Source organism: Centruroides sculpturatus, unplaced genomic scaffold (assembly GCF_000671375.1).
Source record: "Centruroides sculpturatus isolate CEXI.00-Female unplaced genomic scaffold, Cexi_2.0 scaffold77, whole genome shotgun sequence".
Classification (NCBI taxonomy): Eukaryota; Metazoa; Arthropoda; class Arachnida; order Scorpiones; family Buthidae; genus Centruroides; species Centruroides sculpturatus.
Genome location: NW_019384320.1, coordinates 390,635 through 417,135, shown reverse-complemented (window position 1 = coordinate 417,135; position 26,501 = coordinate 390,635). Strand labels below are relative to the sequence as shown.

General features: G+C 29.8%; 1 protein-coding gene across 3 annotated transcripts in view; it reads right to left on the bottom strand.

Moving 5' to 3' along the window:
• LOC111625160 overlaps positions 1-26,501 on the bottom strand; it is a 112,408-nt gene that overhangs the window by 7,666 nt on the left and 78,241 nt on the right. For all 3 annotated transcript variants that reach the window (XM_023368230.1, XM_023368220.1, XM_023368212.1), the window contains exons 3-4: positions 20,206-20,344; positions 3,745-3,987 (exon numbers count right to left, since the gene is read on the bottom strand). In XM_023368230.1, coding sequence (XP_023223998.1) covers positions 3,745-3,937 — 193 coding nt within the window. In that variant the 5' untranslated portion in view covers positions 3,938-3,987; positions 20,206-20,344. The remainder of the gene's footprint in view (positions 1-3,744; positions 3,988-20,205; positions 20,345-26,501) is intronic.

The following is a 26,501-nucleotide window of genomic DNA, read 5'->3' as shown; positions in this document are numbered from 1 at the left end:
CTAGTGTAAACACGATACAAATACATGCATTGTGTAAGTACAATGCAAGACATTTCAATTAACAGAACCCGTAAACTAATTCTGTGATTTCTAAAAATATTAACCAGTTCTTTGAGAACAGCAATGAGATTTTGAAATAGGATGGAATTAATTATAATTGAAATGATGTCAAATTTAAATTTAAATTAGAATAAAAATCAACATAGAATTTCTGAAGCAGATACGATCATTTCGTACATTAAATAAGTATAAAATTTTGAGTAGAAATCAAATTATTTTATAGAGTCAAAATTTATTTGCATTAGTTTTTTTTTCAAATCTATTCCTGTTGTATACGATTTTTTCTTTTTGGTCAATAACTTGAAACATTTACAAAAGTTCAATGCGTAATACACACCAAAGCGATTTCTCTGTAACCTCCCCACGGAATAAGGAAATAAAATACTTATATGTACAGTACAGTATGATATTCTAACCACGTATTTCTGTCTACTCGGATAGATTTATACGCCTAGACATGGTTATTGTCCAATCAATGTTACGTTCCCCAAGTGGTGTTGATTTTATGTTTGTTTCTCCTGTCTAAATTATACATATAAACTTTTATGACAATAAATAACGATGTAAATATAGCTTATCCAGTATTATCTAAACCAATTCTCTTAAGACCAGGATGATTGTTACCACGATTCTACTCTATTTCTATTTTTCTAACCGCAGTTTAATAAAATACTACTCTTGCCGTATTGAAAATATGCAAGTCTCTAAAAAAAAAGTAATTTCTTTTACAGATAATTTTGTTTTATAATAATTTTTATACTGAAATACAAAACTTATTATTACCACAAGAGATTCTTTACGATGATAGAAGCGTATTCTGGAATACAAAAATTTATTTTATAACGTACAAAAGTCTAAATATCTATGTTTGTGAGAAAGAGACTTTCACACATTTCAACGTATCCGTGCCAAATTTACCATGAATATTCTTCGACACACTAGAAAAAATACTATGGGATCCCACATCCCTCTTAACTTAAGCCCGAGCAAGCGTTAATACCTTGTATAACATTGCCGTTTCATTACTGTAAATACTGAGATCGATAAATGTATGTTTTAGTTACTAAGACCATTGTTTTTATTCCCCTCTCCCAACCAAACCTCATCAATCCTCACTCACTTAAAGCCCGAGCGACACCAAGCAAGCACAGTTATTCTTCAACTCCTTAAAAAAAAAATACCGTACAAGGTACAACCAACACTAAAGTCCACCCCAAAAGTTCGAGCAACGTTATTGTATATATTCATTCCTCTAACCGAATTTTAATTATTCTAAATTAACTCCCAGTTGCAAAAATACCGATAATAACAGAAAAACAGCATAAACATTATTATTTTTTTTATATTTTTTTCTGTATTGACCTCCACGTTGTCAATAAAACAGATGCTTCTAATGTCAGTTGATGACTCTCCGAACATATCTTACTCGAAACTCGAAACTAGGTCACGTTCATTCCCTTATCTATCTTCTCTGATATACCATCGAAATGAGATAATTTTCTAATATTTTCTCATTAAAAAAGTTACATATTTATCAGCGAATCTAAAAAGAAAACAAATATAACTTTAACTAAAATAAATATCTAACAAATATTCCTAATATTGGAAGAACACAGGAGATAAAAAAAATATATATANAAATCTTTCTCTTTAATTAAAAAATACATAAAAATTTCTATGTAAAATACTAAAAAAAAAGTATTTGTAAAAGTGCGCATTATACGCGAATAACATAACTTTTAATAACCGGCATTTTTTAAAAATCACCAGATTTAAATTTATCACTCGAAAGACGATTAAACATTTATCTAGATTATAATTTATTACATATTTTGGTGGTTTTATGGACGTTAACTTTCATTAGTTGGCTTAATTATGGAATGAATGAAGACGTTAAAAATCCATCAAAAATAGATGTTATCTAGCTTTTGCTATACTTTACACCATTTACGACCTACAGGTGCTATCTAATTCAAAGAAAAAATCGCATTATGTATGTCTTTAGGTATTATTAAGAAAGATCCATGTCATAGGCTATCCATTAACGGCCTAAAACATTTTTCATGGTTGTAGATAAGTAAAACTGTTTTTTGCAAGGAAAAAAAGCTAAAATTTTTCTATAATCATCGCATAATGATCCAGTAATCTCCTTCCTTGCAGATAAACTTTCGTTGGTATTTTTATAATGAACGTGAAAAAAATATATATATATATCGTCCAGAAATTGTAAATGACCAAAGTGGGCAAAGCCCTTGATTCCAATGACAAAAATATATAAATATAACGTCATAATTTATAAAGGCGTTTATCGAAGGAGTCACGCGTGCCATTAGATTTTATTTATTTATTTATTTGCTCGATAAAAATGCTTGTAAATTATACCCTTGGGTTAGCTTTATTATATTCTATGTCAAAGAAAGCTTGTATACTAACTTGGAATTTGAAATAAAACACTTTTGTACTGTTAAAAGTAACAAACTGTATGCCCGTTACATACAAAAAAAAATTACTTCCAAGATAGAGAAAAAAGCATACAGAAGTTTTGACTACTTCAATTACAAGTTTGATAAAATAAGATGGAAATAAAAATAAATTTTCGTTTTAAATTTAAATTTCTTCTTCTTCTTCTTCTTCTTTTTTTAAAAAGAAAATAAGTTTATTTTTAAGGAAAAAAATAATTTAAAAAATACGAAATAATCCCGCTTCTGTTGTAAAACATTAGGCAATTAATTAAAAAATTAATTTTAGATAATTTTAATTGAGGCTTTTAATATTTAATTTGTTAGAGAATGTTAAAAAAAATGGCACTCTGGAGAATCCAGGATCGAATCCGGACAGTCGATAAACCCGAGGAGGAAAGGAGAGGCCACTGTGGGCTTGGCCGAACCAGCGATGGGTAGGGAGAAAGGTCCACTTAGTGCCCACAAAGAACCAAAAATAATACGAAAAATATGAAGAAAATGTTATTTTCAATTATATTAGAAAGTACAGTAATTCTGTAAGCTTTTATGTAATTTCCTTCCATTTTTTTACATGACAATAAACTTGATTCTATTTTTATTTCTTGTCATAAAGCAATTTTAAGCTGTTTTCATACAAAATATATTTAGGAAAAAATAATCTACTTATAAAGTTAATAATGTAAGAAATTCTGAAAGCACTTACAATCTAAAATATGTATTATTGTAATGAGGAGTATTTATGTTTAAAATGCCAATAAATCTAAAAAAGAGATGTACATTTCTTCAAAAAAAAAAAAATATATATATATATATTTGTTCTTTTTTCGACATTTTTTTTATAAATACTAAATTTTAACCGGGTAAATTGTAATTAAATTATTTCTAATTAACTTTGTATGTGAAATATGCAGCAGTTCGGACTCAACCAAATTTTATATGCCGAAGAAAAAATTTAGTTAGAAAATTCATCACTAGGGAACTCGTGGCGCTTCGAGGGACAAAAATTACGTAGCATATGCGTAATTTACACATGCTACGCTCAATTTCTGGGTAAGAAACGGCTAATTCTATTTATTATTTTGTTATTATTTTAAGCAGATAAATCAGATAAATTAAATATTGGACATGGTTTCTTTAGAAGCAATAAAAACACAAAACACAAGACCTAAAGATTGCCAGAGGAAATAAATTCAATAAAAATTAAATGAAATTTTCAACTCACCGATATCGACAACAATGCTTCCCGGTTCCAAGTCCAACAAAAACTGTTTGACCCGAGGCCAAGCTTGATATTTGTTGTCAGTAAAATGCGGTGCTATCTGATCATATACATCGTGAACGTATGCCTTCTCTAATGCAATCGACCGTGCCTGTCTTTCATCTTGTGCGCAACCATCCGATTCCTTCTCAGGCATCCTGGAGGAAAAACATTGGAACGATTTTCACCTATGAGCGGTTCTACATCCTGTCAAATAAGAAATATGTTTAGTTTTTATTGGATAAATTTCTACAATAAATAAATAAATAAATAAATATATATATATATATATATATATACAATTTAATGTTTCGTTATAAATTGATGGAAGAAAGCAATGCAACACTCGGACGATGTGCCAAGAGTGGATATCAAACGGGAGAAATTGCTACAGGAAATTGGACTATGTATAGGTGTAGAAAGCCCGAAAAATTCTTCTCAAATACGAACCCACGTCTGTAGATTCTATTTTTAAGTGGAAGTGTTCAATTCCAACTGCGTGTGCCCAGCGGTTTTATCCATTCGGCAACTATGGGCGCATTATATATAGCTTTCGTCACGGTTTATAAACAAAGCCATTTTTGATAATAGTTAGCGACCACAGAGAAGTGGTCGCAAAGAATAAATTCTTTTTTCTCTGTGGTCGCTAACCGGGCCTGTCTCGTATTCGGGCAGGCCCGCAACGGGGCCTAACATATAATCCATTAAAAATTTCCTGGGATTCTTGGCACCTTTACCATTTCAAGTACTATTTTAACGAGAAATTATTTATTGTGATATCGTTACAATGTCGGGTTTCAATTTTTAATCATATTTTAATTTATTTAATTTAAAATATATGCTCTCGATTTTAGTAGTGTCTTGCCCTGTACGTCATACTTTTCCTGTTAACAAGAGTCATGCCTGGCATCTAACTTCGTACTAAAGAAAATTTTTGAATTGAAATAACGTAATTTTCAGTTCAAACCAGAAGTTCGTATATAGTTAATCGGGGCCTTCTACCAATAAGCTTTCCATATCTAGTCACGATTTTAATTTATTTAATTCTTCGCTCGAGATTAAGGAAGGACAGACATAGAGAGCGGATACCAAGGAAATTTATAGGTCTGTAATTTGAAAATTGTAGCCCAACAATAAATAATTATTGCAATCGATGTAATTCAAATTAAATTTTATAGTGTTACGTGTGTCCTCTATTATATTACGTTAAAAAACAAAGCAATAACAAGACAGCAAGGATAACCAAATGGCAAATGTTACAAGAATGCGCATAAAAGAACAACAAAAAGAACAATTAGATAAAAGAGATTGGTCAGAAGAGAACGAAAGAAAATATTATGTCAAACAAAAAATATTTATTTGTAAAAAAAGATTATTATATATCAAAAGATTTCGGCAGACGGAAAGTGCCAAGTTGTCTAGCGACGAAGTTAATAAGGAGCAATAAAGCTAAGGAGATAAGAAAAAACAGAAGGAAAATAAACAAGAGAGATAAAACATGTGATGAACAAACGTTAGGAAACCATTAAGAGTAAAAATGGAATTTAATCAAAAGAAAACGAGATATGTCAGGGAAAAAACTTCTAAATTAATGTACTTAATGAGGAATGGAGTTTTTGTAGAGTTTCTCGTTTGTAATTATCACGTTTAATTAACGTAATTAAAAGATTTAGGATGTTTAAATAATCTGACTAATAAAAATTCTTTCGTGTCCAAAATAATTTTGTGCTTATTTATTTGTAAAAAACTGTGACAATACTTTTTCATCGTTCACATCCTATTTATCCTTAATGAGATGAAAGTTTCATCTCATAATGTAAATTGATGCTGTATTATGTAAATAATCTATATTCGCTTAGAAATATTCAGAAAATATAATAAATATTTTCTAAATACTCGTTACGAAAAGGGGTGAGCCGGGGTCCGTTCCGGAGCCTATGGGCATTAGGGGGCCCATTTCAGGGAAAACATTAAAAAATTGTTCGTTTTCTGATCATTTTTTTTCCAAATAATAAAATAACTTTGGCCATAGGCTAATATTTATACTAGGTTATCTTTTTACTTCGATATCATTACGTTATTTGCATAAGCAGATCTCAGAAAGGGAGCCCAAAATAGTATTTGTACCGGCAATTTTCTGCACTATTAGGACCCTGTCTGAATATTTTAAACAATGGAAATTGTTAGCCAAATCATTAATTTACAAGCTAAAACTTTTATTTTATTTTGAGGTGTTTGGAGAATCTGAATTCATAACTGATCCTTGTCCTCTCGATTGCACGAGTAATTTCTCTTTGTTCTCTAGCTTTCGTTCTATGTTGACCAACATCGATGCGGGTCAGACTAATCCATTTTGGACAAATTCAGGACGACAATAAATTCTGCAAAGAGCTGTATGTTTTGGAGATTAATCAAATGAATCCGAAAACTAGATCAAATTACACGAATGAGTGAACTAGACGTTTCATACAATTGTACATTCGAGGAAACAACACGAAAATGGGAAATTCCAAACGAGAAATATTCTTCTGACTTTTTGTTTAAGATTTATTTAATGTTTAATACGTAAAATAGCGTGAAAAATATTGTATTTTGTGTGCCAAGCACTTTAAAGAATATGTTAATACCATATAAAATATCCCCCCGAATTGGAGTTCATAGAAATTTTTATAAGGAAAGTATTTTAATGGACTATTAATAATTGCTTATTATAATATTCTTTTAGGAACACTGAATTATAAATGATTATAAACAGTAACAGAGATTCATTTATGTTTGTAGCTTCAGAACTCTCTCGGCTTTTAAGGCCCTATACCGAAAAAAATTATTTTATTATAATATTGGTATTTAGCTAACTTAATTATTATAATATTTTTCATCTTATCTATCAATTTTTTTCACTTCCGAAATAAACGTTATTCGTACTATATTTAGTTTGTCTGTCTGTATACGCCCATGCGACATATGGGCGAACTGCCGAGGAAGAATGCATCCCAGGAGAACTTTCTATGGTGGAACTGGCCCATATTTAAGCTTTACAAACGTAAAGAAAATCAGAAAACTCCACGTGGCCAGACCGTTGGCGAGGTGCGAACTCATGACTATGAACCAGTGTTCATTTCTCCGCTGGTAGCCCATATTATATTTAGAGTAAATCTTTTCTGGTGGTATCCTAAATTACTTTTAGCCCACGATCTGCAGCTGTATTATAAACAGACTCGGCCTTAGCAACTGCGAGGCCCGATTAAAATCTTTAAGAAACAGCAATTAAATAAACACTAAACAATTAAAAAAAGTACACTGCACGCATGCTGCTATATCTTCTCACAAAATAAGATAATATCTTCCCTCTGAAGAGGTTTCCTTTAACCATTTCAACCATTTAGCGAGGGTTAAGAGGCCCTCCCGCGGGGCCCTTTAGCCCACCCAAAACACTCTTTCGATAAGTGATATTTCTACCTGCAACGTATAAAAAAGGTAAACATTTAAAAATTATTATTAAAAATAAAAAATGAGGTACTTTTTTTAAAAGTTTCTCCCCTAAAATTAATTCTCTAGACGATTAAGAAACAATTTCTTAATTGTTTCTTAATTGTCTAGCGCATTAAATGTTTCTTAATTAAATTTCTTGTGAAGTGAATTAAATGCTTCTTAATTAATGCATTGTGTAGTATACACTTAATATACTTCTATATTTAACTGTTTACTGCAAAAGTTTGCAGAATTATCGGCAATTTAATTATGAGTTATTTCCGAATTTTTCTTCCCGGTTTAATATCTATAGCAACTTTTATGATTTTTCATTCTTATAAACACTTTCTGAGTCGTAATAAGGCTGAAATTTTCAAATTGCAGATCTATACGTTCCCACTGTTGTCTGTCTTCTTATCTATCCTTCCTTAATCTCAAGAACGGAGTTATATAGACAAAAATCGAGACAAGATATGGAAAGCTTAGGTACGGGAGGCTCTAAATAACTATATACGAACTTCCGATCTAGACAGGAAGTTATTGGCTCAGCTCCGTAATGGTTTGAGAATCCCTTAAAATGAGGGACCACGAAAAGAAAAGAAAACAGCCTCATCTGGACTGCAGAAGAAGAGAGGATCACTGTAGTTTTCAGTGTGCAACTTGTATATAATTGTGAATAAAGAACTAAACATTATAGTAAGGTGTCTTTCGAACGAACCGTAACATTATATTCGAAGTGGAAAGAAGGACTTGAACTCGGGACATCTCACTACTCCGTTATGAACCTTACTGGCTCAGTCGACAGGATCACATGTTGCTTGCGGAAGCATTTTAGAGGTCAAATTATGGTTGGACGTTGAACACATCGTTCATAGCCTTCAGGTTTTATACCTTTCATCTTCAGAAATGTTCTCTTTATAGCATGAGTGTCTTGTACTAATAAAATATCTGTTGCTTGCAGAGCCAAAAGTGTCATTTAGTAATGAGTTTTGATACTAATTTTTAAGGAAACCCCTTATGAATGTCCTGAAATGTCACCATACCAAATTTTGTTATATTTGAACTGCTAAATATCTCTCTAAACAGCATTAAATATAGATATTTTAATTTCGATTACTCGATGACCCGTATTGATTTGATTGATTATTTGATTTAATACAAGTAATGTGATTTACAGAAACCAATGAAATTCATTACGACCTTAGTTTCATCTTTCAATAATATTATATTGTTTCAGTTTACTTGTATGTACTGTATATTACATAAAAACACACATTTTCAGCCATTATTACAACAATAAATTAAACGACACGCCCGAAGACCACACATTAAAAATAAGCACTGTGGGGAAGTCATGATTTATTATACAGTATTTGATTGATGCATCCAGTGTTTCATTGTTGTTTGAACATAAAGGTGTGCGGTAAAAAACCCGCTTCGACCCAGGAACTCGTTCAGTGGATGGTCTCAACGAAGGATTAAGTACCTTGTGATGCATGCCGTTACTCACATAACTTGAGACCAGATACCCAGAATGTGTCTGATACAATGCAAATTTATCAATTTAATACACGTGATAAGAAACGATTTGGAAGAAAATAAATACTAAAAAGGTTCGTTTCTGATATCTTTTTGAAAATAATCGCGTTATTATTCATTGTGACATCGTCACAATGCCGGGCTGCAATTTTTCGTCACAATGCTCGCAATTTTAGATCCCCTGTACATCATACTTTTCCTGTTAACAATAGAGTCATGCCGGTTATCTATTTAACTCCGTTCTCGAGATTAAGAAAGGACAGACAGACAGACAGACAGACGGATGCCAGTGGGAATTTATTTGTCTGCGAGTTTTGAAAATTTCAACCCAAATGCCAATGATTGAAAATAACGAATTTTTCTTTCTACATTTTAAAATTAAACTTATAAGAATTTAAAATTAAAAACACAGATATTATTTAAAATTCCAATAAGCTTAATTATTTTGCCATTTATTATTCCAAACAAATTTAATCTATTAATTAAGCTTTGAAAAATGTTGTAGAACTACATTTAATTAAACAAAGATCCAATTACAGAACTGGCAAAATATCAAAAACCGATGGCGACATAAAAATACAAATTCCCGAATTAAACGGAAGAATCTTCACAGTAAATTCATCCGCACGATTAAATTCAACTTTTCTACAAATAAAAATTCAATCAATTTAAAAATATTTCTTAAAAATCGTGAAAATATATTACACCGTTACGTCAATTTGACGTAATTTTACGCTTGGTGATTATAAAAATACACAAGTATGACGTCAGAATGACGTAGGATTGCACACTATTCTGAACCTAAGGAAATTATTTTATTAAAATATATATATGTAATGAAATAAATCAAAAAGTAAGCGGTTATATGTATAATATATCATAGAAATAATTACATTTAATGCATAAACATAAGTATAGTCTATCGTTCGTTTTCAATATTTATAGATCTTGTCTAAAATTATCCCACGTAATCTATATATTTCTTTATTTATTTATACAGGTAAGTATTGTAGACAATTTCTTATCGTCTTTGCTATCATTATTCGTAAATCTCTTTTGTTATTATGCCTTTGTATCTTTGCCCTTTACTCCTTTATCGCTCGATTTTTCTATCTATACATTATGTAGGCACTTCTTTATTTAATGTGTTTCTTTTGTAAGAAATTTTCGACAGAAACTCCTGTTTCCTGTTATAACAATTAGCTTATATAAAATATTTATTAATTTTTAAGCATTTCAATATATAAAAACTCCTACAGTATACACGTAATTAATATACACACCGAGTTAAAACTCCCTTTTCATTTAAAATGTACTGAAGATATATTAATTTTATTAATGTAGTTACATAGGATGGAACTTTTTTGTTGACCTCGAAAATTATTTTTAAGGTCAACAAAAAAGGTTCCATCCTATTCTCCATGCATGACTTCCTGCATAACTACATTAGCAAAATCAATACATGTTTAGTACTTTTGGAATGAAAAACCTGCTGAAATATCCTGTATTTTACCTGTGTCGAGTTACCCACTAGGCACGTGAGGCATATGCCTGTGGGGCCTCGAGTTTTGAGAGGCTCGAAATTGAAAAAAAAATAAAGCAATGTTAACGTTACAATTGTATATCATAATTTATAAATAATTCTATAGCTACACACACACGTTATCAACTTATAATGTTATAAAATTATATAGAAGGCCCCAAGACTTCTACGCCCCAGATGATCTTATTGTGCTTTGCATCCTCTTTCATTGCTCTTCTTACGATAAATTTGTTATTATTTTCTATGGTTTTATCATATTTTCTTGCAAATTTAAGCACAAAAGTATTCTAGAAAAATGGGTAGAATATAATTTGATATATCCTTCTAATAAATCAAACTATTTCCCATTTACTTTATCCATATTTATCATTATCTACCATTATTCATGTCTTACAAAGAAAAATGTATTTTTAATTGTTTTATCTTTGTTGCTATGACACAGTCTCATAAAAGAGTGGAAAAAAGAGCTGTGATCTTTGATATTTTAAAATACGATCTTCGAAAAATAATAATAAGTACGTAATCTCTTCAAAAATCTGTAATAATTCGTGTAAAGTTCTACCATGATTTATTCATTCCATCAAAACTTTCATTCAACTTTATAAGGATATAGACAATAAGGATCCTTTTCTCTTTCTAATTTTAAGAATAAAGACTCAAAAAGAGAAAAAATCGAATAAAAATAAATATTTGAAATTTTATAGTTTCCTTGTATTTAAACAGATTTCTTCTAGTGTTATAGAAGATTAATAAGATCTAGAATCAGATAAAATGATATTTAAATGAGGGATTTACAGGAAGATTTACTGAAATATGGCACCATAATTCATACATTCTCTTTCAAATTATCAAGAATAGAGGAGGTAAACATCCTTAAGAAGATTTTTAAACGAATTTTTTTCGATATAAATAATACAGTAAAACCTATCTAAAACGGACTGTAAAGAACACAAAGGAAGCTTACCTAAACAAAAACTAAATCTAGATACGAAACGATTTGCTCTGTAAAATGCTAATACCGTATAAACCGGAAAAAAACTTGTCTAATGCGAAAACGGAACTGTGTCATAGCAACAAAGATAAAACAATTAAAAATACATTTTTCTTTGTAAGAAGGAAGACTTTCTGACAGCCAATTGCATTACAAAACCTGTGCATGGCGGAATTTTCGGCGTAACCACGGCTAAATTGTAAATTACAATTAACGCTGTAACTTGTCGTATCGACGTCTTGCTGGCTGTTGTTCACTTATCAGTTGTTTTTCTTTGTATTCTCATTGTCCGAAAAGTAGCTATGACAATACAACTTTTTTCTTCCCAACTCTTTAGAAGAGTCAATTAACGAAAACCTGCCAAAATAGAAAATTATGTTCCGTGTTAAACAGGTTTTACCGTATAAAAAGTTAATATAATCAGGAACTGTCGATCACAGTTGTAAGGCCTCATTCTTTTCCAAATCTATTATAATATATGAATAAAACCAATAAAATAAATAAAAATAAAATTTTCATCAATTATTAAAGAAAATAAAATTTATATCATTTTCATAATAAATTTTTTACGTGAAAGATTAAATTTTGGTATCTTCTCTATGCCGGAACACGGGCAAATGTCATTGCTAAGAAGTACTGTCTGAGCTTGAATATAATATTCAAGTCTGATGTATTGATTATTCTGATAAGAAGTTTCCAAACACAGGCTATCCAGAAAGTATAGCAAAGTTACTACAGTGTAATAAATCAAAGATAAAATGGCAAAGAAGCTTGACTGACTTGAAATATCGAATTAGCAACAACATTTTGATATTACCTGTAAATAAACACATAAAAAGAAGAAGGAAGGAGAAGAAAGAAGATGAAGAAACGACAAGAAAGATGAAGAAGAAGAGAGAAGAAAGAAGAAAGAAGAAGAAAGATGAAGAAGACGAAGAAACGAGAAGAAAGATGAAGAAGAAGAGAGAAGAAAGAAGAAAGAGGACGAACAACGATTTCGAGACAATTCATAAAGCTAGATGCTGCCACCGAAAAGACGCTAAACCATTTTATAAAATAGCAAACGTTTTTAACATTCCAATTCAGTTTTCTTTCTAAATTCAATTTTATTTTATTTAAACATTACTATACTTTGCGATTCGGATAAACGAGTTTCTGGAACACTTTTGACTCTCGATATAACGGATTAAAAAGGGAAAGAGCTAGTCCAATAAGGTCAATTGCCCGTTGTACATCACAATCAAGTATAGAGAGACAAAACCTTATCGTAGAACAAAGTAAATACGAGAGAAACAAATAACAAGCTTACAAGAAGTGACGTAAGTAATAGCTGCAGGCGCTTTCTCTCTGCCTAGCGGACATTTCACACACTTACAATCGTAGTCTAACATTCTCAAATACTGTATTTTTTACTTCGACGAATATTTCTAAACAATCGGATTTGGTCCTTTGTTTACGTCTGTTGTATGTTATATCGTAATCTCCTAAATTGAGGGTCCACTATATATAAAAATAATAAAAATTCACAGCTACATATGAATTTATTTTAAAATTATTCTAGCTACCTTCTAATGCTTGTGAATTAATCACAAAACCCCAGGACTTTTCGGGGGTGGTCCTAGATATATCGGCTCGTTCCTCATCACCTGATTTCTCCATTGTAGGCCTGAACGAACCCATAATGGGCTTGATAAAAAGAGGTCCTCTCGATGCCACAGGTAAGAATGAGTTTAAAATTAACAATTTCGTACTCGAAGCATTAAATATTTCATTTAATTAAAATACTTACCATACTTTCTATACAGTAGCGCGGTCGAAAAAAGGCAATTGCCTGAGGCCCCCACCAACAAGATGCCCCAAACTACTCTATTATAAGAAAATATTTCTCCCAAAAAATTCCCTCGAAGAAAAATGTCATTGTACATGGGACCTCCCCTAATTCAAATTTGCCTAGGCCCCATGAAGTTATAACGCGCCACTGATTCTATGGTATTGACTATAAGATATTTTAAACAGAGAAATGTATCATGATTTAACATTTTACGATGTTAAAATGAAAAGAATTGTTCTTTATTTTCCGAAGAAGTAAAATGAAAAAAAATAAATAAAAATTGAAGAATTTTTCATTTTCTATCTTTTCATTTTAGTGAAAGATTGAAAATTTCTAGAGTAAGAAACGTATGGCCATTATCAACAGAGACAGAAAGAATCGATGAAAAGGGCATAAAATTATTACTAGAAACCTGTACTTAGAATAAATATTTTTTAAAAAAGTTATAAAATTCTTCAATCTGAGAAATATTTTAAATTAAAATAAATATTTATATAAATATTATTATATAAAAATATCAATTTATTTCACGAGAGATTTATTAAAATAACCCTTTTAAATTAGCAGAATTCGAATCAAAATAAACCAGAATATATACAAAACAAATAGAAATAACATTAAACACAAAAAGCTAGAACCATGAAGTAAGCCATAAGAGTAGCCATAAGATCACCCCATTACACTACACTACACTACAATTACACTACTTTCCTGGATCTGTTATAATTATATAACGGAGGGAAAATATGGCAATCGGTCATCCAAAACGTTTACATTTTTGGACTCAGGGCACATTGAAACGTCCAGAAATGCAAAAAATTTGGAGATTTTTTAAAATGTATGTATGAACGTTAGCCTGTATGTGGGGGGCATGATTTTATCCACCCACTTTGAAGTTTCATAACTCCTGTGCTTTTTATTGAAAATTTCTGAAATTTTGCAGAAAGGTTCATGTATTAGGGAGATCGATGCTATTAAATTTTGGTGATTAAAGGTCGAGGGGATAGGGAGATAAACGGAGTCGTGTGCTGTATCTCGAGTAGGGTGACGATTTTACTCGCTATTAGCACTATAAATTTGTTTTTTTTTTTTAAATATAAAAACCATTCTATTCTCAAAATTAAGCTTTTTGATATTTTATAATAAATAAAAATATAAAAAGTTTTTTTAAAATAAAATATTATAACGGCATCACACACGCAGTTTTAAATGTTGCCGGGAAAGTTAAGCAACTCATTGCTGGATTCTTTTATATTTTAAAATAAATAAGGAAAGAATCGATTCCACTCAATTTCTTTAAAATATTTCTAAAACTTGTAAAAGAAAGAGATTAAGGCAATCAAAAATTTTTATTGATCCCAATTTAAGATGGAAAGCCATGAGCTTTTGTGTTATTAACACATTTAAACGCTTGGGTTTTCCAGATTTACTACGTGACACTCATCATCAGAAAATAGGATTATCCTTTATTTTTCCAGACTGCCAAGCAGTGACTTTGTTATACTAATAGGAAATATAACTTTTTATAATTAATAAAATCTCCTTATGAATAAATACTTGAAATGAAATTACGCTTATGGTACGGTCGGTTAAATATGTTTTCGCATCGATTTTACAATATTTTTCCTCTATAAATAATAATAAAGATTGAAATTTCTAATATAAATAAAACATTTTGTTTATTCTACAGGAAAATCCACATAAAACCATTTCTAGAATCCATAAGAAAATGTTAAATGTTGACTGGAATTTCCATCTACCCATTAGGAAAAGAGGTAACATTTTTCTAACATTTACTTGAATCTGGATAAAGTTGATCAATTCATTCAAAAAAAATGAGAAAATAAATGTGACATCTTCTTTACAAGAATTTACTATAAAATTCATGAATATTACATGAAAAGTAAAATGGCGATTCTGCTTAAGATCCTTGAAATCGTCGAACATTTATTAAATTTTATATCGCAACAAACTTGAATATCGCCTGATTTCTGTTATAAGATTTATATCTAAATCACGAAAAAGAAATCTTTCACTGTCAGAGGGAAGTTATTTATTCTTAAATTCGAAATCTTCTTTTACTTTTTTTCTGTTTGACAGTTTAGAAGAGACTCGAAACTGATTTATTATTTTCGTAAACTTTAAACGGGAGGTTCATGCGGAGTTTTGAGGGTTTTCTTCACGTTTGTAACACCTAAATAGGGGCAGTTTCCTATAGAAAGTCCTACCGGGAGATCGACCACGTGTGCAGTATACAAATAAACCAAATCCATTCATTTCTTATCATTTTCTAAAATAAAAAAATGTTGTATATAAACAAATTCTTGGCTTAAATCATTATTTATTCTTGGCCGATAATGAAAATATTAGATAAGGACACAAATAAAAGATATTTTTAAAAAATTTGACAAAGATTGTTGTAGGAATTTCCGAGGTTAAGAGCTTCAAGAAATAAGAGAGATAATTTTTAAAAGTTTCAAACCTTATTTTTAGGAATCGAGATGATCGATTACAACTATTTACCTCTGTTTTATAATAGACGGAAAAGTAAAAATAAATCAATATTAAATCTATATTTAGTTGAAAAAGTTTAGTTTATCTTTCATCTTATTAATTAGGGAATATTTACATTGCATAATTAAGAGTGCTTCATCAAGTCTTTTCAGTATTATGCTGCCATTCAATAAGTCTGAGCTAATGTTACCACCGCTCTCACCCCTTATCAAATTGAAGCTGAACTTTACTGATAGGTGATTTTTATTAAGCATTTGTATATTATATATGACTATTAAAAGATGAAAGCTAAGAGATTTATATTGAAAAGTGATTTCCAAAGGGGACGAATGGATAAACCACTGAACACTGGTAGTTAGTCGTGGGTTCGCGTATCTCCAACACATTTGTAGCGTGTAAATAGAGGCCAGTTTCCCATAAAAGATCTTCCAGGAGGCATCCCCTCGCTTACGTGTTGCTTTGTCGTAACCAAATAAATCAATAAATAAACTCAAAATGGGTACTATAGTTTCCTTGAGGGTGGTAGAAAACTCAAGAGGGTGTTGAAAAGGAGAACAAAAATTCATTTTGGAACAATATATATAAGAAATATATTCACTCTAAGGGGCGGTAATCCGAAAATTTTGGAAAACAGCAAGCTAAATTATTAAATTTGCAAAATGTTATCTTTTAATTCAGTTCAAAGCTATAAAAATTCTCATGTAATAAATTTAATTATTAAGTACGCACAAATTTTATTACCACGTTACAATAATTTCGCGAATTACGAAAGTTCAAATGCTGAAATGTGTAATTATAGAAAACGATTTCGCTTACTTGCTATCAGAATCTACATTTTTTAAAAATATTATCAACGTTATCATATTGTAAACTATGCATAGATGAATAGAGAATTAAAAAAATAACTTTAAAATTATTTAGCCAAAGCGCAATATGGATTATTTGCAATTCTTTCTTAATATGCCCATCAGTGACCGAGAAGATAACACCATTAAACACTAGTAGATGATGGTGGATTTGCGCCTAACCAGCGTGATGGCCATATGAAGTTCCTCAAGTTCAAAGTTCCAGTGTTTCTTTACTTGTCTAATTCCTAAATACAGGCCAATTTCCCCATAGAAAGTCCTCCCGAGAGACATTTCTCTTGGCAGATAGCCCACGTGTTGCATTATCTTATTCCATTTATCAAATCCAGAGAAACTGGTCTTTATGTAGGTGTTAGACACGTGAGAAAACATGGAAAACTCCACGTGGTTAGTCTTTTTAATGAGTCTTAAACTAGCTAGGAATGATCAGTGGTTTTTTCTTCTATGGAAACTGGTTTGAGAGACAATTTCTTAACAGATTGTCCATACATTGCATTGCCTTATTTACTAATCCAATTCAACCCTTTCTTAATCTGTTATCTTCTACACGAAAGAATATAAAATTTCACATTAATTCAATATAAAATTAATATCTAAAATAAAATGTTCTTGCTTTTCCTTATGATTTTATGACATTGATTTGCAAGCCCAAGCAGCAAGGAATGAGACTTGTCTATAAAGACTAGTCTATATTTAAATTCATTTCTTGTTACAGTGGAAAATTTATATTAATTTTTTCTCTTTCCTGATAAAATGAATAAACTTAGATATATTATTTTCGGCCATTGTTAGATTTTATATTACCTTATAAAGTTTTGCACTGATTTAACGTTGTTTTAGTCACGTTTTACAGTTCTAAAATTACATTTGGGTGACTAAAACAAAGTCATAGTAAATTAAAATTACGCTATTGTAAACAAAGGAACCTTTATGAATTTATTCTTGAATTTACTTAATAGTTCGCTTTACACCTGCACATTCTTTAATAAATGAAATACGTTAGACTAATAATATTGATAAATTCGAGAAAGAATTAAAAATGGATGACTTATTGATAAAGAATCCCAATGATTAATGATATATTTTGAAAAGAGCTGTGGTTCGGTAGTAACGTAATAAGCGAGAATAATGAAATGGAGGATTAATGATTCTGGCAAACCAATCTGGTTTTAACAACATTGAATTTTATAAGAGAATTTTTTCCTTCGAAGTAACTAAGCTTACTACAAATCATATTTAAATATAACATTTCCTGTCACTTATTTTACATATTTAATAATACAATGAAAAATTCTTAATAATTTATACTGCAATTTTCGTATCGCTTCCATAAAATAAGGCACACACACACACTCGTAGGCATGCGTTATGTATCTTATACATATATACTCTGTATATATTGTATTTATTTTAGTAAATTAATATTAAAATGCACTAAATTTAAAACATATAATAAAAATTCATTATAATGTAACAAAAAAGAAATATTAAAATATAGCCTACATAAGTTATTGGCGTTATTCTGAGGTCTGGTTATATATACCTTTATATTCAGGTATCTTATATAAATATATAGACATATATACATAAGGTAAATGCATAGATTAATTAATTGTTTTTTTTATAATAATTAAAATATATGCTTTCCACCTCAAATTACTATTGGCTTCCCCTGTACATCATACTTTTCCTTTAACAATAGAGTCGTGCCGGTCATCTATCTAACACCTTTCAGGGGAAAATTTCTGAATTAAAATTATAAATATAAATAAATAAATGATGAATAAATTTTATAATAAATATTCATATTTATTATAAAATTTTAAAGTTTTTGTTATGATAATATCACGTTAAAATTAAACGCTCGAGTCGTATAATTGAACGCACATAAGGTAAGTGATAATTGTATAAACAGCTTTTTATTAATTAAAAAATGTAAATAACCTAAAATATTTATTTATTAGTATTTCCTGCGATATCTTGTCATTAATATTAAAATAATTATAAAGTATTCTTTTATTCATTGTATATATCTACATAACTTTAACTTTCATTTTTCTGTTCAATTTCCTACTGCTTGTAAGTTAAAAAGATTTCTAATTATTTCTACATCCTATATCCATAGTGAATTCAATTAATTTTAAATGCATTCTGTTCTATCAATATTATTTGTAAATAAATAATATTTTCTATTTTATATTCATATATAAAATAGAAAATATTATTTTCTCTCTCTTCGCTAAATAAATAGAGAGACTAGAAGAGAGAAGAGAGTGGAGAGAGAAGAAAAGAGAAGAAGAAGGAGAGGAGGAGAGAAATGTGAAGAGAGTGAAGACTGGAGAGAGAGAAGAGAGAAGCACAGAGTATATATATATATATATTGTATATATGACTAGAAATATTCTACTCTTAGTAGTTAGAAGACATTTTTTATGTATAAGAAGAATAAAAATAATGTCACATTGTATTATTTTTCTTCACTAAAACAAAAATACATTTATAAAGATTTTGTAGTGATTTCGCTTCAAAATCTTTATTATTTTCTTCATCTGAACTTTCCTTCTATACAACTACTGGTATTATTTATCTATTGCTAGAGAGTTTCAAATTGATGATGAAATGTCTCAGTTCCAAATCCTAATCATTTCCGTTTCCAGTTTCGTAAAGTTTTAAAAAATAACAGTTATTACTGCGTAGTATAGTTCTTTTTGACACAAAAATCATTTTCCCCCACATTAAACCATTTGTCAGTTACAATAGATAGATTAAACTGATCACAAGTCTCGAAATATATATATATATATATTTTTAAGTGCTGTCTGACAAATCATGGAATATAAGACATTATATTGATATATCATAAAATAGATAAAGAAAAAAATAAAGAAACAATCAATTTTTATTATTGTTTTATATTTTTAGTTCAGTGTAATTAATTATAATTCTTGATTTTTTACATTATTTTTTATTCTAAGAACATTCTTATAAACTTCAAATAATTAAATTTTCAAGAAAAAAATAAGGATTATCATTATCTTGTTTTATTTTTTCTTCGATTTGTTAATATAATTTCGTAAAAAATTTGTTTAAATTCTGAATCAGCAGCATAATTTGTAGCGTGTGTACTAATGTACAGTACGTGCAAACAGAGAATAAGAAGAAGAATCTGTTGAAGAGGAAGAAAATGGAAACGAAATAATCAATTTAAGATGGTGATTTGTGTACTGAATACGGCACGAAATGGATTTTATACATTACTGATAATCACTACACATACTCTATACAAGTATTTATAATCAAGATAATAAATATATTTATGATATAATCAAGATAGGAGCGTGGAGATCGATCAGAGATCCTTCATGTCTTCTGATGTTTATCACATATTTTTCTACCTTTATACTTTTAAAATTGCATAGATTAACTTTCTAGATCTTATATTATATAGATTCTGTACTAAGCCCCTATAAAAGCCCCAGTTTTATAAATTATACAGAGAACGACGAGAGTGGGTCTCGTGTATACTTATACGTTACTTAAAGAATTCCAACTTAAAATATAAATACATTTTTATATTTAATATCTTCCCAATTTAATATTTTAATTTTTTATTATTCTCGATTGTATTTTAACTTAGAAACAATAGAAGAAAAATGTATAAAGTATGTACCTGTAGCAATGTTTTTCAACGCTTTCCGTGTCATCTTCGATTTGAACTTTGTCTTCAATGTTCTCTTCTTTGTTATACTTTATTATCTTCACAAAATTTCCCAGAAATCTATTCTATCTTGATACTTGAAAACCTATATCTATCAATATATATAAAGTTTAATTATAACGATTATTCTTATACAATTTACTTTAAAATTAATATAATAAATTAAAAATATGATAAATAGTTTTTAAATTTGAAAATATTAGAACTGAATTATACGACTGGTGAGCCTATATACTTTATATAATGGCTGTACCTTATGCAGCACTTTATTCTTTATTCATCTCTGTACGAAAGTATATCGTAAAGAATAGCTTAAGATTGATTTACTGAGAACGTACAGGAGTAAGGCAGAAAACTACATACAAATTAGAAAAGTTGCTAGAAAAAAAATTAAATTTGTGTTAGTATTGAAAATCATTAATTCCAGGTATTAAAACATAAATCATATATATTTTTTGCCCGGAAGGTATTTATATATGTATAACTCTTGGGTGCTTAAAATACACAATACGTCTTTGAACATAATCTAAGTCTATGATACTGAACTTACAGAAAGTATTCTAGGAATAAATCAGCTGTAAAGAATAGTGTCTGTTCTTTACAGCTGATTGATTCCTAGAATAAAAGAGTAAAGAGGAACAAAATACTTATATACTTCTATCTCTCTCGTTTCTCTATCTTTATCTTGAGATTGGCAAATGCTACTAAGGATTTTCAACCTGTCGAATATAATAATAAGTCCAAATTTCTATGTAAATTCTGTAACTGATAGGATTTTTCACGTGTGCATGTTGACTGTATATATATAATATAACAAAAAATATTTGTATTATTTTGTTAGAGAACACCAGAGCGGTTAATAAAGGAGTGGAAGAATATAAAAAGTCGCAGCTGAAGAGAAACACGAGCGAATACCTGCAGCTGATGGTGCTTACACGTGTAAAAACCTACGTTAGACAATTTATATACAAATATGGACTTGTTATTATACTCAATATTAAAGATAATATACAATATACTTACAAATGTACGAACAGAATTCATATCGCCCTATGTTTTTCCTTTTAGAAATGTTAATACAATTAGTCGCATTCGATGTTATCTTTATTTTCGGCTACCAAATACGTTAAATAATGTTTTTCGTCGACCATCACGAACGATTTTCTCTGCTTAGAAATCATAATTCACCCTTAATGCTCTTTAACCTCACAAAAATAATAAAATAAGCGCGTTGGGATGCAATATCAAGCAAGTACGTCACGATAGTGACTGCGGTTACGTCACAATTTAATAATGACATAAGTATGACGCACTCGTCTTAGTCACTCGTTCCAACCTCATATTGCCAATAAGTGTAAGAAGAGGGTGGCTCTTGTTCACTCCTGTGATTTTTGCCGAAAATTCCTGAAATTTTGCAAAGAGATTTGTGTTTTAAAAGGATTTATGCTATTAAATTTTGGAGGTTAAAGGTCGAGGGAGTTGGAAGATAAAAGGAGGTCAAGTATTACTATTACATCTCAAGTGGAGTCGGACTTAATGATTTTATTTGTTATTAGCATTTACAATTTAAAAAATAAAAATACAACTCGTCTCTACCCAAAAAATTAAACAATTTTATAATAATTAATAATATAAGAAATTTTGAATAAAATTTTGCAACAGATGGCGCCATATACAGTTTTAACTCTTGCCGGGAAAGTTACTAAACTTTTTATAAGTAATTGATTAAAAAAAAAAAAAACTTAATTAGAATCGCCATTTCAGTCGACTGAAACATTTTACCTTTATAAAAATCGATTTTAAATATCCATTAATCAATTGAAAACCTTATCGTTTGTCAAAATAAGTATATAAAGAATTAAAATACTGTTATCTTTATAATACGGAAGAAATAATCTAAATAATTATTACTTAAACACAAAAATATGAACTATATTTAATGTAATTTTAATATTTATTTGTTAAATATGCATTTTTTGAAATATATAATTCAAAGATATTTTTCAAATTCAATTATTTTTCGACAACAAAAATCACTTTCGACCATCTGTTTTCTCACTAAATCACTAATTAATGAGATTATAATGGCAAAGAATTACATTAAATTTTACTCAGTAATATAAAATCGATTTAGAAAAAGTTAGAAAAGAACCAAAAAAAAAAAAAGTATTAGAAAACTTCCCTTCGACGAAATACACAAAAAAAAAAAACTGATAAACTACAGTAGACCCCCCCTATAACACTGTAGATAATTTTGTTCTATATGAATTCCACGTTGTACGAGCCACTTAGATTTTACAAATACGTGTGCCTGGCTGTGAACGGCTCACGTATTTGTAAAATCTAAGTGACTCGTACAACGTGGAATTCATATAACACGGAATTATCTACAGTGTTATAGGGGATCTACTGTATTTCATTACAACAAACCTCGAATTAACGCCACAGTTGAAATCGGCGTTAAATCGAATGTAACACTTAAGTAAAGGGCTCACCCGATATGTATTTTATCGGTTAAGGTCTTTAGTTTAACACTACTCTCGATGTAATGACGATTTCAAAGTCATCTACTGCACGTGGTGGATTCGTACCAACAAAATAACTTGAATTCGCACCTCCTTCAGGGCAATGCTTTACCTATAGCAAAACGAACAATGATCAACGTAACTTCTACGATTCCACACTACTATAAGGGCTACAATACGCGAGGTATAGTGACGAAGACTGTGTATAATATAGTAACAAAATAATGAAGACTATCTGTAATATTGTAATAAAGTAATGTACATAAACTTAGTGTATAGTAACGAAGTGTTACTATAAACTAAATTTACTCGATATAGCGCTATTCAGGAAAGCACTATATCGAGGTTCGATTGTATATAACGCTTGCTCAATAGCGGTATTTCGGGAAACAACTTGGTCATAAAGAGGGAAGTGTATTGTATCTTAGAATATTTGATCGTCTAATTAATTAAAATTGTAATATTTTAGAATCATCTGTGAACTCTTTCAAAAGTTTTTAGTTAATAATTTTAAGGTTTTATTATCCTTTTCTCTTAGAAAAACAAAAAGAAATATGTATATATATGCGACAATCTGTTACTGTAATTAATAATATATTAATTAAAGAGACACCAGTTTTCATTTTAATAATCCGTGTTAAATTGTTTCCGGTTACATCTTTAAAAGTTCGAATGAGTTAGAAGATTCAACTAATGTCTTCTCCCGCGAGATTCTACTTTGAATAATTAATGACTTAAGGAATAAAATAATTATTTTATTTAAATCTTTACGGAAATAAATTTTACTTAATCCTGATTTTACTCGTACTTACACAAATAATATAACTGTTGGTCCTCGCTGTATTTCATCGATTCTAAGATATTAAATACGAATATTCGAATAAATTTATGCATTTCATTTGAAAAATTGCAAGAATATAATATAACTTCTGGTCTCTTCAAATTAATGCTGCGATATAATTTCGTAATTTTAGTTTAAAATAATTAAAAATTATTTTTAACGTGAAATAATGGTATTTTATATAAGATTATTCAATGCGTAACACCACTGAAAATTATAGTTGGTCGCGGATTAACACCTAGGCTGTCCCTGTGAAATTTTTCAGTTTTCTTCACGTTTCTAATATTTAAATAGGGGCCAGTTTCCCATAGTAGTACTCCCAGGAGGTATCTCTTGTTAAATCGTTTATGTGTTACGTTGCCCCATTACAAAACCACTACCACAACGTCTGAATACTCCATTTATGCAGACGAAGGGGTTTTTATTTAAATTAATAGTAAAATATTCATTAAATTTAAAGAAAAGACTGTAGAAAAAGCAGGAGAATGGATCAATAAAAAAGAAAAAGTTTCAAAGCTCGTTGCCGGTCATAAATTTTTAGATTTTTATATAAAATCTTAACCAAAAAAAAAAATTCAGAACAGTAAGATTGATGTTCCAACATCCATTTTCCAATTTTAAGTTAAAGAGAACATGACCCTGTCGCATTAAAATCTGCAACCGTAAATATAACCAACATCGGAAATAAGAATCTCAAAATGTAATTTCAGGGGTTTCTCCCCATCCTCTGTCTTCATCTCTTGTTACACAGTTTCATCACTATACAAACAAATATCTGACATTTCTGATCACAATTATTTATGAATGAAACACGCTTGAAAACGTAATAATACTATACTGTTTCGGATTTTTTTTTTCGTTATTTTCGAACTTAAAATTAGGGTGTGTCTTAAAGCCGGATATTTTTTCCGCTGTTTATAACGTCTTTATATAACGAAAATTTTTATGACAATTCCTCTTTATTGGGCTGCAATTTGAAGAATTGAATTGAAAGAATTGTAGATCTATAAATTACCACTGTTTGTCCTTTATCGATCTCGAGAACAGTGTTAATTGAAAGCCAAGACCAGGTATAGAAAGCTTAGGGGCAGGAGGCCCGATTAACTATGTACGAACTTCCGCTCCAGACCGGAAGTCACGTGGTCTCAATTCAAAACATTCCCCCTGAATGGAGGTACATAGATGACCGGCACGACTCNTGATCGTCTAATTAATTAAAATTGTAATATTTTAGAATCATCTGTGAACTCTTTCAAAAGTTTTTAGTTAATAATTTTAAGGTTTTATTATCCTTTTCTCTTAGAAAAACAAAAAGAAATATGTATATATATGCGACAATCTGTTACTGTAATTAATAATATATTAATTAAAGAGACACCAGTTTTCATTTTAATAATCCGTGTTAAATTGTTTCCGGTTACATCTTTAAAAGTTCGAATGAGTTAGAAGATTCAACTAATGTCTTCTCCCGCGAGATTCTACTTTGAATAATTAATGACTTAAGGAATAAAATAATTATTTTATTTAAATCTTTACGGAAATAAATTTTACTTAATCCTGATTTTACTCGTACTTACACAAATAATATAACTGTTGGTCCTCGCTGTATTTCATCGATTCTAAGATATTAAATACGAATATTCGAATAAATTTATGCATTTCATTTGAAAAATTGCAAGAATATAATATAACTTCTGGTCTCTTCAAATTAATGCTGCGATATAATTTTGTAATTTTAGTTTAAAATAATTAAAAATTATTTTTAACGTGAAATAATGGTATTTTATATAAGATTATTCAATGCGTAACACCACTGAAAATTATAGTTGGTCGCGGGTTAACACCTAGGCTGTCCCTGTGAAATTTTTTGGTTTTCTTCACTTTTCTAATATTTAAATAGGGGCCAGTTTCTCATAGTAGTACTCCCAGGAGGTATCTCTTGTTAAATCGTTTATGTGTTACGTTGCCCCATTACAAAACCACTATCACAACGTCTGAATACTCCATTTATGCAGACGAAGGGGTTTTTATTTAAATTAATAGTAAAATATTCATTAAATTTAAAGAAAAGACTGTAGAAAAAGCAGGAGAATGGATCAATAAAAAAGAAAAAGTTTCAAAGCTCGTTGCCGGTCATAAATTTTTAGATTTTTATATAAAATCTTAACCAAAAAAAAAAATTCAGAACAGTAAGATTGATGTTCCAACATCCATTTTCCAATTTTAAGTTAAAGAGAACATGACCCTGTCGCATTAAAATCTGCAACCGTAAATATAACCAACATCGGAAATAAGAATCTCAAAATGTAATTTCAGGGGTTTCTCCCCATCCTCTGTCTTCATCTCTTGTTACACAGTTTCATCACTATACAAACAAATATCTGACATTTCTGATCACAATTATTTATGAATGAAACACGCTTGAAAACGTAATAATACTATACTGTTTCGGATTTTTTTTTTCGTTATTTTCGAACTTAAAATTAGGGTGTGTCTTAAAGCCGGATATTTTTTCCGCTGTTTATAACGTCTTTATATAACGAAAATTTTTATGACAATTCCTCTTTATTGGGCTGCAATTTGAAGAATTGAATTGAAAGAATTGTAGATCTATAAATTACCACTGTTTGTCCTTTATCGATCTCGAGAACAGTGTTAATTGAAAGCCAAGACCAGGTATAGAAAGCTTAGGGGCAGGAGGCCCGATTAACTATGTACGAACTTCCGCTCCAGACCGGAAGTCACGTGGTCTCAATTCAAAACATTCCCCCTGAATGGAGGTACATAGATGACCGGCACGACTCTGTTGTTATCAGGGAAAGCATGATGTACAGGGGCAAAATACAAGTCATTTGAGATGGAGAGCATATATTTTAAATAAT